Here is an 18,867-nt window from a genome sequence, read left to right as displayed (position 1 = left end):
CATTCACCCCGGTTTTCTCGTAATCCACGTAGTCCGCGTTGCGGACCACGTGGACGAGTGGATGGTAGTTGCGCGTCTTCCAGGGGTGTTCTGTCTTCAGCTCCCCTTGCGTCGGCCGCGGTGGTGTAGCGGTTACGGCGCTCCGTTGCTGACCCGAAGGTCGCGGGTTCGATCCCGGAAGCGGCGGTTGCATTTCGATGGAGGCAAAATGCTTGATGCCCGTGTACTGTGCGATCTCTAGCACGTTAAAGAATACCTGATGGTCAAAATTTCCGGAGCCCTTCGCAATGGCGTCTCTCATAATCACATCGTGGTTTTGAAACATAAAACCCCAACAATTATTATTATTACCACTTTCCTTGTGTGTCAATATGTGTGTTCACCGTGACTGTGTAGGTTTAGACTCTGTATCACCTATGGCACATACCCGCATAACATGAACTCTGATATGTGGGTATGTGCCACACGTGACTGAGAGAAATGGTTTCATGACGTACGCGACAAGTATTTTGCGTTATTCATGTCATCACCAGTGAATCGTGTTCGTCATACACTGATCTCCTGCTATGCCAATTTTGGTAAATTACAAGTTATGGAGACGACCAGGAGAGCGCCCAGACGTAGGCGGCTAGATAGATAGATAGATAGATAGATATCTAGATAGATGGATAGATAGAAACGGCGAAACTGCCTGAGGTTCGCTAAGAAATGCTTTGCATTTAAAAATCATATGTTTGAGAGAATCTCACAGAGGCCGTCTGCGTGGCAAGCAGGTGTTCTACCACAGAGCCACTCTATTGCTTGGAACTGCACTGAAATTAACTTCAATGCTTCACAAACATACGCGTCGTGTGTACAGGTGTCACAGTACGAGATGTATTATCGCAGTAAAATGGGGTAGAAGCGCATATTGCCATCGGGCGTCACACCATGTGAACTGCATAACGAGTTTGTGGTTTAAAGCCGGCCACCCATTACAAAAGGCGCACACATTACTGCGCGTATTTCCTTACGAACACGTAGTGGGTAAATCGCAACATCTAAAAGGTATCACGCCCGTAATTGTTGCTGGTTTAAAGCATGCCAGCCATTACAAAGGGCCTACACATTAGTGCGCGCATTCTCTTACACACACGTAGTGGGTACACTGTTGTAATAAAAGTGCTGTTGAAGAGGGCGGAAACCTTTACCTTTATTATAGATATGTCGAGTGTGGGTGTGTGTGTGTGTGTGTGCGTGTGTGAGACCGGGCGACTGAACATAATGACGAGCGAGACAGAGCACGATCAGGATGGGGCCGGATATCGCTATCGCGTTCATCTCTTAAAGGCGAAGCTTAAGCGTCCCCCAATTTTTGCATGACACCGTTGTGTTAGACGAAGGTAACTGTCGGAACATTTTTTATTTCATTTAAGGTCACGGTTAATGTCAGTTGGTGGCGGAGAGGCGCGGAGCGCGATGTCTGTCCGTGAAGATCGTCTTAGTGAGTGGATAAGGGTCCGGCTTTGACCCCCGAGCGCTGCAGTGGCCCGAAATGTCGTCCCACTCAGGGTCCCAGACGCCCAAGCAAGGTGCGCCGCCGGTGACTTGCCGGAGCGCGTCTAAGAGCTGCACCAGGCTATTCTTGTCCTGGTACGCGACCCATTGGGACTTGCGGGCCGCCAGTACAACGAACTTGAGTCGTATGCTCACGTTAGCCCTGCGGTTATATAAAAAGAGAGGACGAGATGAATCACGCATAGTGCGGTAGGTGCATGGTACGCACAGCCGAGCGAAAGAAAAAGCTTTAGGTTAGGCCCCAGGGTGAAGCATTGACAGGAATAGGAGGTTATTCAGTATGTTAACATGGAGGTTATTCAGTATGTTAACATGGAGCTATTTAAAAAAAATGACGCTTTTGTCTTATTGGGCAGATGAGAAAATAAAGTTTTAATAAAACCACTTCCGGCTTGCGAACTTTGGAGGAATCTTTGCGCATTCTTTTTGCGAAATTACTGCTGAAGGGAGGCAAATGACTATTTTTTTCGCAATGCCGCTTTCACCAGTCGGATGTCAGCTGAAATTGTAAATTGTTGGACCTTATCATGATTCCTAACTCGGGAATCCTACAAGACGACGAACAGATCGTATGTGTATTCTCGTTCTTTTTGACACTTTTTTGGATCACAGAATAACAGAACAAGAACAACGGCCTTGATGAAATTTTATGCGTGGTATGTTTTAAAGAAAAAAAGGGCGAAGACACCGTGGTCACATTTCCATTTACCTTAAATCAGTGGTGGTGGCGCACGTTGCGTCGTAGGGGGTCACGGCCAAACCCGATTTCAGTTGGAAAACGGTGATGGTCGGTGGCGACGACCTTCGGTTTCTGGATACCACCGAGCTGGCCGCAAAGTCTTCGAGCGCCAGGGAGTAGCCGGCTATAGAGACCGGGTAGCAGATGTAGTTGTACTTGCTTCTTTCGGTCTCCACCGTGCGAGCGAAGAAGTCGCGGTACTTGGCGATGCTGTCCGCCGTGTACGGGAAGAAGCTGCGGAAGTACGAGTTTCCCTCTCCGGAACCCGCGGTACCGGCCGTGAGGGGATCCACGAGTATGGAGTACGGCTCGAGGACGTTCAGAAGGTGTCCCACGTCGGCATAGAAGTCCCTGCCGTCGGACGTTAGCGGAACAATGACGCCGACCGAGAGACCGCGAACCCTCTTGAAAGTGTTGACCATGTGGGACACGAGGGCGGGGAACTGCGAGGCGCCTTCCTTGAGGGGAGGCGACCAGCGCAAAAATATTCCGTCGTAGCGCCTCTCGATGACCCAACGCAACGACTTGAGCGTGAAGTTGACCACGGACTCGGCATCATGCGAGATGCGGTGCAGACTGGCGTCGTCGTCGACGCCTATGAAGACTCGCAGGAACGGGTTGCCGGCCTTGAGACCCGGGAACTTGCCGAAGGCATTCTGCATTTAGATAATTTAACTCAGACGCTGCGCAGGCACACGTAATGCAGAGAAGCATAGAAAACGCCACTAATTCACTCTCTATGTCTGTATCTAAAAAGTCAGTTTCTAAAATAAGCGATAGATCAGGGATACTTAGACAATGGAGAATACAGAGGGGAGGGTAAGCCTGTCCACCAGATACCGACGACTGACAGACCACTTGTAATAATAACAGCAGAAAGAAATGTTGCTTTAGGAAATGTACAAAACCGTTCTTATATGGGGAAGCACCTGGTTATTATACCCAGAATCATTGCCAAATTTTATAGAAACTTCATGAAAATGCATGTTTACTGGCGGTGGAACACACACTGGCGACAGACAAAAATTAAAAAAAGTCCTGGTAATTGTTAGTGCACCAGTAAACACGAATTTCAACAAAAAAAAAAAAAACATGGCTGAGCCCTCCGTCATAGGAATCGGTATAACACGAAAGTGAAACGTGTCTTCACAGAAGTTCTGCTTATCGTGTAGGGATATATGAGACCCTCTACAATGTCTACTGGTGTTTGGCAGTTATAGCACCGTTTCACGTCGATGCACCCATGTTGACGCCTAGTGGCATGTCTCCATCGCGACGACTAACGCCCATGATCATGATTAAATCGTTGTGGTAGCTGAAGTTGTAAACATATATTTGGACACAGTGAATCGTGAATCGCGCGTAAAGATGACATCAACAAGCTCATAATCAACACTGGCACCCGATATGCACTTCTTCGAAACGTCGTCAATTAAGGAGAGAAGCGGCACGGTGTGCGCTTACTAGTAATGGGTTACCGACGCCTGTGTTCATGCATACACTACCACACTGCGCTTCAGCAACACGGGAGGCAGAGGTTAGTAGCCTGAGCCGCAAACGCGTGCGTCCCGGTGGCCTCTGTATCGCTCCAACAAGGCATGACATTCGCCCGTCGAAATCGTGTCCTTTCTGCAACGCGTACTGCAGCAATTTTGTTAGTGGGTGCTCTCGCAGTCGAAGCAGTCGGCGGCGGAGAAATCCCGTTGGTGCATGTGGAAGCTGCACGACTTCGATGAACCGGCGCACGCTAACACGAAGCGAAAGGCAAAATAACGTAACTGCGTCTAGATTCCCTCGGCGACGCCAACGCGGCCAGTGTCCCTCGCTGGTATCGAGACGCTTTAACCATGGCCTCCGATATCGCGCGCCATCTCGGAGTAAGCGCTAGTTAGTGTCGATCGTGACGCATTATTTCTTTTCACCTCTCACAGACGGCGGCACCGCACCGCCCCGCTCCGCCCCGCCTACCTACACCGCCAACAGAGAGCACCGTGCGAAAGAGGATGTGTGAAAGATATAAGGCGCGTTCTTGGAGTGTCCGTCATCTGCGAAGTTGGCTTCGTTGGTTGAGCGTCGGGCGCTTACGGTCATGGCCGCAAGGTCGTGGGTTCGATTCCCAGCGGCAGGATCTTTTTCTTAGTTTTTTCTTCCTCACCCGTTGGCGTCCATTTTATCAACGTCATAACCATGACGGAAGTACTTGGTGGACCCCGGCATAAAACACTTTCGTGTTAAAATTGGCCGCGTATCTGCGTGCTCCGCTGCAAATGCCGTGTAAAGACGATAGAGGAGGCGCTGCGTCTACGCTGCGTTAGAGTAACTGTATATGCTACCTTTAGGTAGCAGAGTTGCGCATAGGTCCGGCTAGCAACCACAGCTATGCGGTGAAGTCGCACTTCGTTTTCGCAGGCGACATGCCTACCGTGTCGCCGAGTAACATCTCAGGCGTGTCGAAGACCGGCGATAAACATTGGCTGTCGATGACAAGTGTTAACTCAGTTCACTGCCGCAGCCGTCGTGAAATACAAAAATTAGTCCGAGCGCAGCTTCTCCGCAATGCGTGGTTGCTAGCGGCGTTTGGAAGACAGATTCGCAACTCTGCTACCTAAATGTAGCATATACAGTAATTCTAACGCTGCGTGAGATATGGACGCCATCTGGCAATACATCGGGAAACATGCGCTTGTGCAGAGGGTTTCCTTCCTCCGTGGCAGAGAGCATTCGTCGGCGCGCATAGCATGGCATTTTCAGCGCAGCCGCATTTTCAGCGCAGCCGCAGCCGCAGCTTAAGGAACTAGGGTCTTTAGAATTATGTATCTATGTATTTTCTATTAAGGGAACGCACCGCCTAATACAGTAAAACCTTGGTGATACGAATCTCGCGGGATCACCAAAAATATTCGTATCACCAGAAAGTATGAAAAATTAGCATGCGACAAAATAAAGCTGGCGTACATTTTTATTTATTCTTTTTCAGGGCCGCAGCAATGTCACGAACAGCTCTGAATGATTGCCAGTGAAGTTTTTAGACGTCAACGATCCTACCTGCACTCGTAAATATACGGCCCGTGCGCGCGTGTGTAATTACGAATCAGGTGTGTTGTGACCCGCGACATCTAGTAGCTCTTTCCAAATCTTTAGTATTGTTTTCCGCATATTACCGGAGTGCTGGGGCGAAAGTGACTTAAGTAGCGCTTTGACGCGATAGATGAAGGCCAGAAAATTCTACAACCGTGGTCTTACGTTATTATTTTCTTATCGCGGTGGTGTTGCGGATGTTTTTCGAGAGATTTACGGCCGTGCCCGCACAAGTGCGTCCCCAACAGTCGTGCATGTTGACGTTGTGAGGCCTATCTCCTTCGCCAAGACGGTCCTTGTCTTCTTTCGGTCCTCGTCCACCTTTCATAGGGTGTCTGATGCACGAGGACACCGATTGCACGGAGGACACGGCCTTAATTCAAAACGCGAAGGCGCACGAAGGCGCATTAGGGCATCAAAGGTTCGCGCACACAATCGCGGAGGCTACGACGCCTCACTGGATGTTTATTCTGATCACTGTGTAGGAAAAGTATGCTTCTTACACCGTGATTCTGACCAATTGGTGGTGCGGCGCGCATGCCCGCGCTTGCGTTTCTGCTTCCGCACGTGCTTGGCGCGTCGTCCGCGACAGCACGGGCAGCACCTCTTCGTACCTACGCGGTAGCGTACGTTCGTATCAAACGTCGCGGGGTGAAAATCTGTTCGAAACAACCGTACTCCATTACATTGTAGGCCAATGGGCCTTGGCCGGGACCAAAGAAAAATTCGTATCACCCCGAAATTTGTACGAGCCGTGATCGTATCACCAAGGTTTCACTGTACAGTTGAAACCCGCAATAACGAAATCGGCGGGGAAAGCACAAAATTTCGCTCTTGCGGGAATTTCGTTGGCGTGAGAATGCGGCAGAAAAGACATGGAATTTAAAGAAAACACATTTTTTTTCCCAAAAGTCAGTAAGTTTGCTTTGGCGGGCCTTACCATGCAGCAATTTCATGCCTTTCGATCGGGAATCTCGTTTGTCCCGGCACAAAGTTCGCCCCATGCACTGGTCAGTGGCGGCGGCACTGCGCTGTCACCAGTACCGTCATCAAGTGCGCCTACTGGAGAACCTTCTTCCGGCTCCGCTGGATCAGCGCCAATCAGCGCAGAATCGTAGACAGCGAGATGCACGCAACGCCGAATTCTTCAGCGATGTCCATTTTTTTCCTGCCCTTTTCCACCTCACTGATGATTGCAGCCTTATCTTCCAGCGTGATGAACTTCCGCTTTATCGTTGGAGGCGGCATCTTCGCAGGCAGCGAAATCGGACGAAGCAATCGCAACACACAGTTCACGTTGCACCAAGCGACCAAGCAAACGCTCCACGCACGCGACCATGTGCGCGCAAAGCCGACAAAGCCAAACACCGAGCCAAGCCAACGAACGAAACTCCATGAGGAATGTGGATTTGGCTACGTAGTCCGCGATAACGAGCAGGTGTTTCGGCAAGTCATCATCATCATCATTGTCGCCAGCTTTATGTTTTTTGTGAACGATGAGTGCGCTAGCAGCGATAGTTTTGCAGAATTTAAGTGTAGCATGAAGCATTTCAGCCGTTTTTGAATGTAGTTAATGTTGCGAGAGTAGATCATTTGCGCACTCGTGTTTCAAAAATTTCGTTAATGAGGGACTGCGGTATGAATATCTTTCGTAGTAGCGAGTTACGAAATGCATTGACTCCTATGGGCGTTTGCCGGTGCTCCGAAAATATTTCGTTGCGGTGAGAATTTCGTTCCCTCGGGATTTCGTTATCGCGGGTTTCGACTGACTTACCTAGTGATGTTGCACCTCAGATATGCGTAATATTTACTTTTTGATCGACAACATTCACAAGTATGAACAGCTGTACCAGTTCAAGATGGGTGGGCGGTGAGCAAGTGGTTCAACTTTGGCCGGGCGGCTGAATCGGGTGACAGACAGACAGACAGACCAAAATTTTGCGTTTAAGTTCCCCAAGAAAGACAATCGTCTTTAAAAATAAACCAATTAGCCTAACTTAATACCCTTACTTTGTGGTAAGGCTAGCCCACTCACATCTTAATAATAAATCGGTCAGTCATCGGCAGTTGCTCACTTGTTTTTTTTTTCTTTTCCGCAGCGTATTCCGCACGTCATAAAACTTCGGGTTTCAACATTTACTGCAACTACAAATTCTGGCTGCCAAGTTGAAATGAATGCTTGACGGGTGACTCACCACTCACTCGACAAAGAACGACGGTGCAAACAAGACAAAGGTCTTTGTGGGTCTTGTTCCCATGATCGTTCTTTGTCCAATGCACCATGCGGTCGTGCAAGAAGGATTTACGCTTTCGTTTAACTAAGAGATGACGTTACTACAAGTTAAATTACCGTTGACTGTACTTCCTGATGCACGAAAATGCGGGAAGACTGAGTTCACATCACAAACAAGAGCTCAACACACTGGGGAACGAAGGAAACGCTACCTAGAAAAACTATATAGTGACTCGGAAAATTCGACAGTTCAAAAATAAAGTCAGTTTTACTCTACGTAAAGCTAGCGATACCTCAAGGACCATAAAATTTTACGTCACGCAAACACGTCATGCTTATCTAGAGGAGAATTACGGAAGGCGTTTGGTAATGTCTTACACTCCAAGAAAAAGAAAAAAAAGAGTGCTTTGACTCATTTTTGTGAGACCTGACTTGTCAGTATATGACTGTCATCAAATAAATACATGAACTCTCGTTGTAGATGATTACACTCTGGTCGGACAGTCGAGGGACCCAAAAGAGAACGAACGTGTCTCTATTTTAAACGGAGCCATATTCGTGGGTAGCCATTCTGGCATAGTTGTTTCTGATTGATTCTGCGAATTTTAATATTTTTCGTGAAATAATGAAGCCTTTAGTTGTTAAATATACAGGAGCACACACCTGAAGCAGGTCAACCTCGACGTTGGAGCCCTGCAGGCTGTTGGCGCCGTCGACGCTGGCGCTGCTGTAGATGGCGTGCGTGCAGAGGTGGTAAGGGAAGCTGCTCAGGTTGTACACGATGCCGTGCCTAGACAGACCAGAGTTCTTAGAGTTGAACAGGCAAAAGCTCTTCTGCTCGCCCAGGTAGAAGCTGTTGCCCAGCATGGAGTGCCTGCGGATGAGTACTGCAGCCTCTCATTTCGAAACCTATTAACGATCTGTAGTCAGCACCAACTTAGAAGAACTTGTTGCTGGGATAGTTGGCACATAATTTTGAGGAAATGTTTAGACGCGTAAGCACCACCAGAAAAAAAGACGAAGCACAGGAAAAAGAGCGTCAAGAAAAATAAGCAAAACACGCTCTTTTCCTGGGCTTCGTCTTTTTTTTTCTGGTGGTCCTTAGGCGTCTAAATTTTCCCTCAAAGTCAGCTGTAAGACTTATCACCACACACACTCTTTTACTGCCGCTGCGTGGCGACACTATCATGTGGCGTTTGATACGAAAAATGCGTGCAACCTTGAGGCGGGTGTGCTTTATAATGTCGCCTATGACACGCAAGGTGTTGCACGGTGATAAGGACACAAGAGAGACGGCCGCAATTCTATTCGACAGCGCTACCTAGATGATCGGTGTCCTCAATAAGCGAATAATTATACGCAAATGTAAACGTCGCCGAGTGTATATTTTGGGAGACAGGTTTATTAAATTGAAAGGCTTGTTACAAAATAAGAATGTGTGAAATTAACGGGCGGAACTGCTAATGCGACTATCGTCACCTTAGTGCTGGTTTAGGACATTAAACGTATACTGTTCACGTAAATGCATACTTATGTGCTAAAACGGAAGTTCTAAACTATAGTAGACACACATCAACACAGTAACGTATTACATCAAGAGTACAGCAATTACTATGGATATAATAGCACACAAGTGGTGGACGTATTCCTAGGTCGTCTTTCTATTGCTTTACTTGAACTCAACTTGCCCACTGGTTAGGACGGACACTGGTTACGATTCCCCGGATGTAGGAGCGAGCTAATAAACGACAGCCGTCGGCGTAAAATGGTCGAAGTGCAGCGCACGGGACTGCGCAAGTGTGCCGCATTGCTTGCTGTGCTATATCTTTTAAACGCGTCAACAAACACTTCAGCTAATCTGTAGTTATCGCCAGGGCTGCATCTGCAAAGTGCGCACCTTGCTTTACCGGGAAATTCCGGTGGCCGCTCGTCCAGCTCGATGTCAAGTGGATCGCTGTCCGAGTGGGACAGTTCGATGCCACTGGACAGTGCACCGTGCCTGCCCGCGTATTTCTGCTCGGCACTGCGCCACGGCTGGAACATTTTCCAGCTGAGTTCACCACCGCTGCGCGTGGTGATCTTTCTCACGAGGTAAACCTGCAAGCTTGGTCTTTGCTTATTTTATTCTACTCTCGGGTCTCATTTCCTGCTTTAGAATCCTACACAAAAAGAAAAGCGGCAGGGGCGACGCCAGAGGTGGGGGGAGGGGCTGCCCCCGCTCCCCCGCCCCAAATTTTAACTTGCCCGCCACTTTGCTCCCCACCATCCTCAAAGAGCAAACATATTCAAAACAAAATGCGTAAGTTTCCCGCCTCCATGTCCCACTCAAAGAGCTCACTTGCCCCCCCCCCCCCCTCCAATTCCCCACCACTTCTCCCAGTGAAAATATTCCTGGCGCCGCCTCTTGAAAGCATAAATTACGGCAGTTTTGACGCCTCGCTGTAGCATACGACTATCTTTAGGTTTAATAGCCTCCTCTGAGTACGAGTTGTGGTGTGGAGGCATGCTTTATCGTGGGCTGACGTTGGCGAGGCCCGATCACACTCAGACGAATGCGTTAATCAGCTTACCAATGTTGAAGAGGTAGTAATTACACCTCACTACTTCGACGAATCGGATGACAACTCAAGGTACTTGCTTGAAGCATGGCATGTAAAAAGAAACAAATCAGTTTGCTTGGTGCACTACTCGTGTCGTAATTGCCGTGATTCTATGGCTTTTATAAGGTCTTTATGAATATAAAAACAAAAGAAGAGGCACAGGATGGCTAAAAAATAAACAACGAGAGGCCGCCTAGAGCCTCGAGTTTTCTTGTTTTAGTGGTCATTAGGCTACGCCAACATCAGTGACATTGCCAGGATTGGGGAGTTGTGCACGAACATACATAAAAAATAATTGAAACCTCCCTCCCCCCCCCCCCCCCGGAAAAATTTCTGGCTAAGCCCCTGGCCAACATAATCAAATTAACGATGTTGCTGTTACTTGCCATTTCCTACGCCTCGTTGTAGCGCAGGAGACGACGCTGTATATTGTCGTACGTTTCTTTCTGGTGTCCATGTCCTTTGCCTCGCTGCAACGAAGCTTAAGAAATGACCCACTACTAACAAGCCCGCGTATCCACCCCTATTGTTGTTACGTGATCGGCGCACCCACCTGAAACATCACGGCCATGGTGACCATTATGGCCAGTATGATGGCCACCGACACAACGGGCACGAGTGAGCCGTCTCGAAAAGCCCGTTGAAGGACTCGTCGGGCGCCACCGCTGACACTTCCGCTGCGGCCGAAGAACACGCTGGCATCTTCCATCCCGTTGTCCCGTTCTCTGTCCATCCCCACGTTGTGAAGCATCGAGGTTGAGAATCTTCCCGATCTTCTCTAGTCTTACGCCGCTTTCACAGAGGGCAGTGAAAAGGCACGACTGCGCGTTCCCTCAGGCGCGAGGCGTAATGCACGAGCAGCCAACCTCAGCAGGCGCAAGCCGAAGACAAAGAAGTCGCTAATGCTTCCGGTTCTTCGTATGCCCTAGGGTGCCGAGGGCTGCGGTATAGCCAATACACGATCTTTAATTAAAGCTTCGTTCAATGAACTCGTGTAGTGTGCACCGAGGCTCTAATGGAAATGCGCTCTCAGTGACGGTAAAATTATTATTATTATTATTTTTGACATTATCACTCATCAAAGGACTGTCAGCTCCAGAAGACGCCAGCGGATTTCCTGTCCGCGAGTTCCGCTGTAGAAGTCCCTGTACCAAGCGACTCCGTTCGGAACGAGGCATAGCCTTCTTCCTACTGTGTTTAGTGTTTCGCTCCTCCCACAACAAGATTCCAACAACATGGTATCAGAATGCTATACCTTCTTTGACTGTAATGCTGCTGTTGCTGCTGCTGGTGATGATGATGATGGTGTCCGTTTCCTGATGGCGCTCACCCACAAAGGGGGATGGGCCAAGAACCGGGCGGCAGGATGCTCGCTTGCTTGCTCGCTTGACCCTTAAAGGGGCCATGACACGGTCGCCCAAAGATTTGTGGTTTTCAGCGAAAACTGGAAGTAGAGGGTCTATTATGCCTATAAGGATTTCAAAAGTTGGCCGTAACAGACTATTTCAGTGCAAAACAAGACCTAGAAGTCACCGGCTGTAAAGCCCGCCCACCGCCGGCGACCGCCATTTTGCTACGGCGCGTGTGACGTCACGTGCAGCACGGAACGGAGCCGTCGTCTTCTATCAAAGTTTCAGCCGCTGCAAATCGTTCAATTTCAGTGCCAAGCTGAAGAAAGCTCAAATACCTCGATATCACGTGCAGCTGATCACGGAACAATATCGTTCGCCGCAATACAGAGGCTTGCACAGCTAGCTGCTTGTTACGTCACGGCTGGCGAGTGCACCAGTGTTGCCTGACTCTCGGGCCGCTCGCGTGTTTATAAAAATATTCGATTATAAATTAATTGCTCGACCAAATGCGCTAAAATTTCACCAGCTTATTTGTGAATGCACAAGGATTAATCCACATAACACAGATTATGATCGAAAATTGGGTGTCATGGCCCCTTTAATTCTTGGCTCATCGGCGGATTGGCCATGAAACCGGCGGTTAATATATGTGGGAAAATTTAGAATTTGATATGCCGAATCCGGCATCAGTTAACTTCTTTCTCTTCTCAGTCCTCCCTCCAATGACGCGGATTAATCAGAGCGAGGAGTCTTGAAAGTGTTCCTCACCAGTTGCTCTCTGCGTTTATCTTGTTTATTCTGAAAAAGAAAGAAAAAAAAATAACAGTTAACTAGGTTGCCGGACAGCACCTAGCAACTGAGAATACGCATATGCAATAAAGCATGGCGTTCCCAGAAAACAAGCTTCCCGAGAGCTGGTTCCGAGAACAAATTTCGAGGAACGAATTGCAAATATATACTGCTTTTCTGAACGTCTAAAAATGTGCACCAGAGCTCTCTGCTTAAAGCCATTACATGTTAAACCAAGAATGCCATAAAGAATGTATAATTTGTGACGTTGATGTTGAATACTACGACGCAACTGGTCCGCTATTGTTTTCTTTTTTTTCCCCCAACGTTTGAAGACCTGTGCCAACTAGAGGGATCGCGTGAGAAACGAAAAAAAAAAATAGTTTTAAGATATACAGGTAGAATCTGAAGACAATGAAACAGAATAGCAACTACCCTCTCAATTTATTTTTTTTTTCGCTCATAGATGAAAACGAGAAATCCCGTCGAAATAAGCCACGCGCCGAGCTCGTTTTCTGGCGTTTCTCATCGAGAGGAGCAAGAGCAAACGAAAAACAAGCGAGGATGCTCCTCGAGGAAAACGAGTTTTGCTTGAAGACACGGATAGGACGCAGCTGGAAGGAAGTCTCGTTTCACTGCTCCGGCAGCGCTGCCATCTCACTGTTACCTAGGAGACGACGACGGCATTTGCATATCTCATGCTCAGATGACACCTGCGAACCGCCAAGTGCCTCCTCCGGAGAAACCCTGGGAGAACGTGCTAACGTGTAGGCCTCGTATGCGTATGTATGTGTGTGCTCGATGGGGGGAGGGGGTTCGGAGAAAACCGATGAAAACGCAGGAAGGCTGGGTTGCTATCTTATTTACGTTAATTTTTTTTAAAGACATAGCACTAGAAGAAACAATGTGAAATTGCTCATTTCGCTTACGGAAGGGTAGCAACACCAAACAATCGTTATCTCGAACTAATAGCAGCAACGATGAAAAGAATAAATAAAGAAAGAAAAGTAGTCCCAAAGCTCCACTCTTTAAATTGTCGGAGCGTTGTAAAGAAAAAAAAAAAGAAAAGAGGTTGTGTAGGAGGGTATGAAAAAGGAGCGGCACGCTTGAGAAGCTTTAAACGGGGACAAAAGATAAGCGGGGACAATAGCAAACTCGGAGGAAATTCGTTGCGAAGAGAATCGTGCTTCGTTCGCGCATTTTCATTGACGCGTACACGTCTCCCCCGTGAACAATGCGCGTCGTTTATAGGAAAAAAAAAATAAAGGTAAACTTCGGCGAAACGAACGCAGCGGATTACGAAAAGTCAATAACACACCTTAAAGCTGACGTGGAGAGAAAATGTAGGCTCCGGAAAATGAATTGAAGGTACGGGAGGAGAGTTAAGACCAATCTCGCACGTGCCGGGAATCTCGCTTTAAGAGGTTGCCGCTGAATGAGTGAACAGAGGAAATTATGCGGCCGTTACGCAAGCAAAGGGCACGCGAATAGAGTGTTGCAATTCGAGGTACATTGCTGTCGTGAGAAATGAACAGCAAGCCGCACGAGCGGATGATTTAAACGAACCATAAAAACGAGAACAAAGAAATGTTGCACTCCGTCTTATCGAGGTAAGTTTATCGACGAAGTTAATTAATCGATTGATACCACTCTATTGAAACTCCGGTTTGCAATATTGTAAGAGGCTGTCTAGTGGAGGTACTGACGCTTGCTTGCTTGCCCGAGAAGTTGTGCAACGCGTGTCAGAAACTTTGCCACGTGGTGCTGATCAACGCAAAGTGCGTTTCACCACTGCGCAGTAATGAACACAATTCCCTCAGGCATTTATGTAACCGTATACCCTGCGTATAAACGTTTGGAGGATACTCTTTTTTCCGTTGAGGACTTCTCTTATGACTTATTCTTGGCGTGTAATACGTGCGTGCCCATGGCTCGTTTACGAATTGAAGCAATGTGTCGTGGTACGTTCATTCGTTCAACTCAAGAGTTAAATGTATTTAGGTTTTACACTTGCGCTTGATGATGAAGTCTAATTTCGTACGCATTCTTTCCTTACACCTTACTGATGTTCTTACCCCCTTTCCTCCTTCTCTTTCCCCTTCCCCTTACGCACTAATCTCTCATGTACGAAACATTAATCTATATAGAAATTCAATTCGACACGCGGGCACTTTCTCTTGGGGTGATTCAAGGGGGATGTCTGTTTCTGGGAGCTGTGACAAAATTAACTTTGCTAGACGCAAATCTGAATTGACGTTGTAGGAACTATATTTCTCCCCACGAATTGACACCTTCTGCCCGACACGTTCACGGTAGGAGGACGTTGTCTCATAAGGTGCTATCATTATTTGCATATATCCATCAATAGAATATACCTCGCGAATTTCTATTGCACCGCCGAGAAGTTCGCAGTAAAGCGGTATTCATGTTAGTAAGAAAAGCGAAACAGACAGAAATGATCACGACCTGGTGGCTTCTTCGAGTGTGCGCCGAGTTTTTTTTTTTTTTTTTTTCGAAAGTCTGCCCTGAGGCATAATATTTATTCAGAAATACACATATAAATTTGCTTCGTGTATGAAGTCCAGTAACGAGCGGTGGTGAGGTCCACTAATCCAGCGGTCAAGGTCGGGTGGTCGGCCAGGCCTGAGGCCTGTTGCACGTAGGTGACGGCGACGGCTTAATTGTAGACCGGTGCATGTCCACAATAGGTGTGTGACAGTTACATCGCTGATTGGGGCGTCGCAAAATGGGCACGATGTACCGTACGGGCCGCGGTACTTTTGCGCCCAAAGGGTGGTCACGGATGGGGTAAGCGCAACCCCAACACGAAGCCTCCGCAACGTAACCTCCTCTCGGCGGGTTAAACCACCAGGGAGGTCTGACCCACACGGAGGTACAAGAGCTCGTGTGGTACGTCGGAGGCTTTCTTTTTCCCGTAGCATCTGTCCTTGAGCGTCCTCAGGAAAATGCGGTAGTGGGTGCGGTGTGACTTGTGGGTGGGTTGCCAAATCAGCTTGGACAAGGTCCGGCAAAGCGGCCCGAGGCACCCACTGAACACGTATCCGCACAGATGCGGAGGCAGCAAGATGGTGAATACTATCCGAGAGTGACGTTGACCGATACACTCGTCGTATATCGTGGATAGCTTGCGTCGAGTCCGTACGAATGATGAGCTGAGAGCATCTGTCAGGTATAAGAAAAGGTATCAGTGCTGCCAATCCGTCACGTATGGCAGCCAGCTCAGCAAGGTGAACCGGTGGTGCGGGATCCGCAAAATACGAGCATGTCTGGCAAGCCTCTGGTATTGATGGGCATACAAGAGCGGTGTGAATGGCGGTGCCACTCACACTGGCATCAGTATAGGCGACGAGAGTGGCGGTATCTTGGTGATCGGCACGAAGCAAACGGGAAACTTGGGCGTTCGCCTGGCGTGGAACCGGGTTGTAAAGGCGACCAAGAGGTTTGTTTTCAGTGAGTTGCATTTTGTTCCACGGGGCAATAGCGCTCGTCTCTGAAGGGGAATGGTGAACTTCTTGGCCCATGTACCGCGCCAATGCAGCAACCGAACAGAACGTTGATGGCTTGAGGTTGCGCGCACATCGACGCTGGTGTACTAACTCGTCAATGGTATTTAGTTGGGACTCCTGCTGCAGTACTGTTAACGGAGTGATACGTGGCAGTCCAGTTATGGCCCGCATGGCTTCGTGGTTAATCGCCTCTAGACGTGCCCACTCTGCCAGCGTGAGGTGATGAAACTGGGCGCGGTAGACGAGCCTCGGTTGCAATATCGAACGGACAAGGAGGCGAGCCATCTTGGAGTTAGCGCCACCAGATCTCTTCGCAATCCGTCGTATGAGATGGATAGTTTCTGATGCCTGCTGTTTGGCACTTTTGACCCGAGGTCCTGCAGATCCGGTGGCGTGAATTTCCAGGCCAAGCACGCGGAGATTCGAAGTTTCATGTAGCGGCTGCTGATCCAAAATTAACTGCAGAGGCCGAACTCCCAGTATACGACGTCCATACTTGTTCGCAACCGACATAAACTTCGTTTTTTCTTTGGAGATTTCTAGCCCAATCTGGGTGCACCAGTTATGAGTTATGTCGAGGGCCTCTTGCAAAGCTTGTTCTTGACAGCTGATTTCAGGGTGCACTGACCAAAGGGTGATGTCATCTGCATACATGATGTATTTTGCGTGGTGTATTAGCGCCAGCTTCCATGCCAGTGGGAGGAGGGCCACGTTAAAAAGAACTGGTGCTAGCACAGATCCCTGTGGGACACCTCTATTGGAAACAAACCGTCCAACTTGTTGACCTGCTAGGCGAATGGAAAAGCTGCGATCGTGGAGAAAGGCTTTCACAAACGCGCAGACTCGACTGGGGAATTGGAGCCAGTGAAGAATTTCCACAATAGCATCATTGCTCACATGATCATATGCTTTGCGAATGTCCATAGACAGAATGGTGCGAATCCGTCGAGAGCGACCTCCAACAAGAACCATGGATGAGAGGTAAGCAAGGCCATCCTCAGTGCCCAGATGCGGACGGAACCCAATTTGGCCAGGGTGATACCAGGAGTATCTCTCGAGCCACCACGTGATGCGTGTCGCTAGCATACGCTCGGTCAGTTTGCCCAATGTGGAAGTGAGAGCTATCGGGCGCATGTGTGCGATATTTCCTGGGGGCTTTCCTGGTTTGGGAATGGGAACCATTTCTGCATGCCGCCAAGAGTCAGGAATGGCTGATGTAGACCAAGCTTTGTTTATGGCCTCTAACAGGACATGTAGAACCTTGCCTTCCGTGTTTTTGTAAAGTTCATAAGGTATGCCATCCGGCCCGGGTGCTTTGCTCGGTTTTGATTGGTCTATTGCTGATAAGAATTCGGCCATAGTGAAATCAGCCTGTATGCCCTCTATATCGGCGAGCGTAGGAAGCGTACCTGCATACGCTGGCAAGCAGTTCTGAGCAGTGAATGGAGGCGGTGCCATGTCTAACGCAGGAAAGAATGTGTGGGCGACGATATCGGCGAATGCTGATGGAGTCTGGCCAGAGGCTAACAGGGCGCAGGCTGCGGGGTCAGGAGGCCGCCGACCGCGTTCCATGGCTCGGAAGGTGCGCCATATAGAGGCATTGGACGCCGAAGGCCCAAGTGAGGAGCACCAGTCCATCCAACGGCCGCGTTCCAGGCGGCGTTCGTGGCGGCGAGCTGCTGCTTGAAGGCGTTGGGCTTCCAACCGAATGGCACTTGCTGTAGGGTCACGTTTTGACGCTACTTCTGCTTGACGGCGCGAGGCCCATAGACGCAGAAGCTGCAAATCTGGAGCAGGTCGCGATTCATCCACCCATGACACACGTGTTGCTTGAGCTAGTGCCGCACTTAAACAATCTGAAGGATCCGAAAGAGAGCGAGAGATAGTGCTTTCTGAAACTACCCTGTACTGATCCCAATCCACCACTCGACAAGGCCGGCGAAGGCGGCCAGTTCCGCCCGAATGTAAACCGAGGTGAATTGGGTGGTGGTCGCTACCCCATTAGTCAGGTTCAATTGCCCAGGAGACCGCAGTACCGCCTAGCCACCAAGATAAGTCCGGTGAATGAGGCAACGCGCGAGGGTGATCACGGCGACGAGTGGCCACTGACACATCATTAGGAAGCGTAAAGTGTGCGTCCGTAAATGTATCCAGCACACTTACGCCACGCGCACTGCAATAAGCATAACCCCATGTTGTGTGAGGCGCGTTAAAATCGCCTGCTACCATTATGGGGCATACAGGATGCTGTCGCCTTAAGTTTAATGAACAGTATGTAATTGTTGCGTGTTTTTTTTTTCTTTTAACCTTACTATATCGCTTATATATTTTATTTTTCGTATCTACTCGTTTTCTTCCTTCCTCAAATTTTTGGTTAACCAAACGTTAACCGCGGTTTATGGTCGGCATAACTTTTGCTGGTATTTGCTAATGGTGAAAATGTAAGGAATCCTTTTACTGCGATAAACGTTTTAACGTCCTAGAGCCATACACGGTTAGCGATAAACGAAGAGAATACAAACAAAACAAGGAAATGATACGCAGCGTGCTTCTCGTACATTGGGGCAGGGCTATAAACTTCAGTGCGGATAGTGATAGGTAAAGTACGGTAATAGGCAATGTGAAACATCTATAGAACATTTTGCCACGAAACGCGAACGACAAGAATAAAAACAAAATGCCCCAATGGTCTATTATCAGTGTATTATGTTCGTTTTAGTACATCGTAGAACCTGACGAAATGAGGCTTCGGGTAATCACAATAGTTTCACACTCAACACAGATATTCACTTTGTAAAAGAAGAAAGAGAGAGAGATAAGAATAAAGGAAAGACACAGAGAAATAATTCTGTTTTCTTGCGTGTTAGTAATACCACTTGAAAAAAAACACATGAATTTTCCCAATCACATGAACACAACCGTTTTACAACCGTGCATGGAGCAGCAGCATTGTACAGGAGTTAGCATGGAGTCTTAGTCATCCGTCACGTGG

At 48.4% G+C, this 18,867-nt stretch overlaps 1 protein-coding gene across 1 annotated transcript; it reads right to left on the bottom strand.

The window, feature by feature from the left end:
* Positions 1 to 1,428: 1,428 nt before the first annotated feature.
* Positions 1,429 to 10,940, bottom strand: LOC125757922 (uncharacterized). The gene is made up of 5 exons (XM_049414308.1): positions 10,761 to 10,940; positions 9,505 to 9,704; positions 8,271 to 8,481; positions 2,267 to 2,952; positions 1,429 to 1,699 (listed from the first exon to the last, which is right to left on the bottom strand). Exons 1-5 carry the CDS (start codon positions 10,938 to 10,940, stop codon positions 1,429 to 1,431), a joined length of 1,548 nt encoding a protein of 515 aa, XP_049270265.1.
* Positions 10,941 to 18,867: the final 7,927 nt, after the last annotated feature.

This window comes from Rhipicephalus sanguineus, chromosome 3 (assembly GCF_013339695.2).
Source record: "Rhipicephalus sanguineus isolate Rsan-2018 chromosome 3, BIME_Rsan_1.4, whole genome shotgun sequence".
NCBI classification, from domain to species: domain Eukaryota; kingdom Metazoa; phylum Arthropoda; class Arachnida; order Ixodida; family Ixodidae; genus Rhipicephalus; species Rhipicephalus sanguineus.
This window is presented reverse-complemented; position numbering and strand designations above follow the sequence as displayed.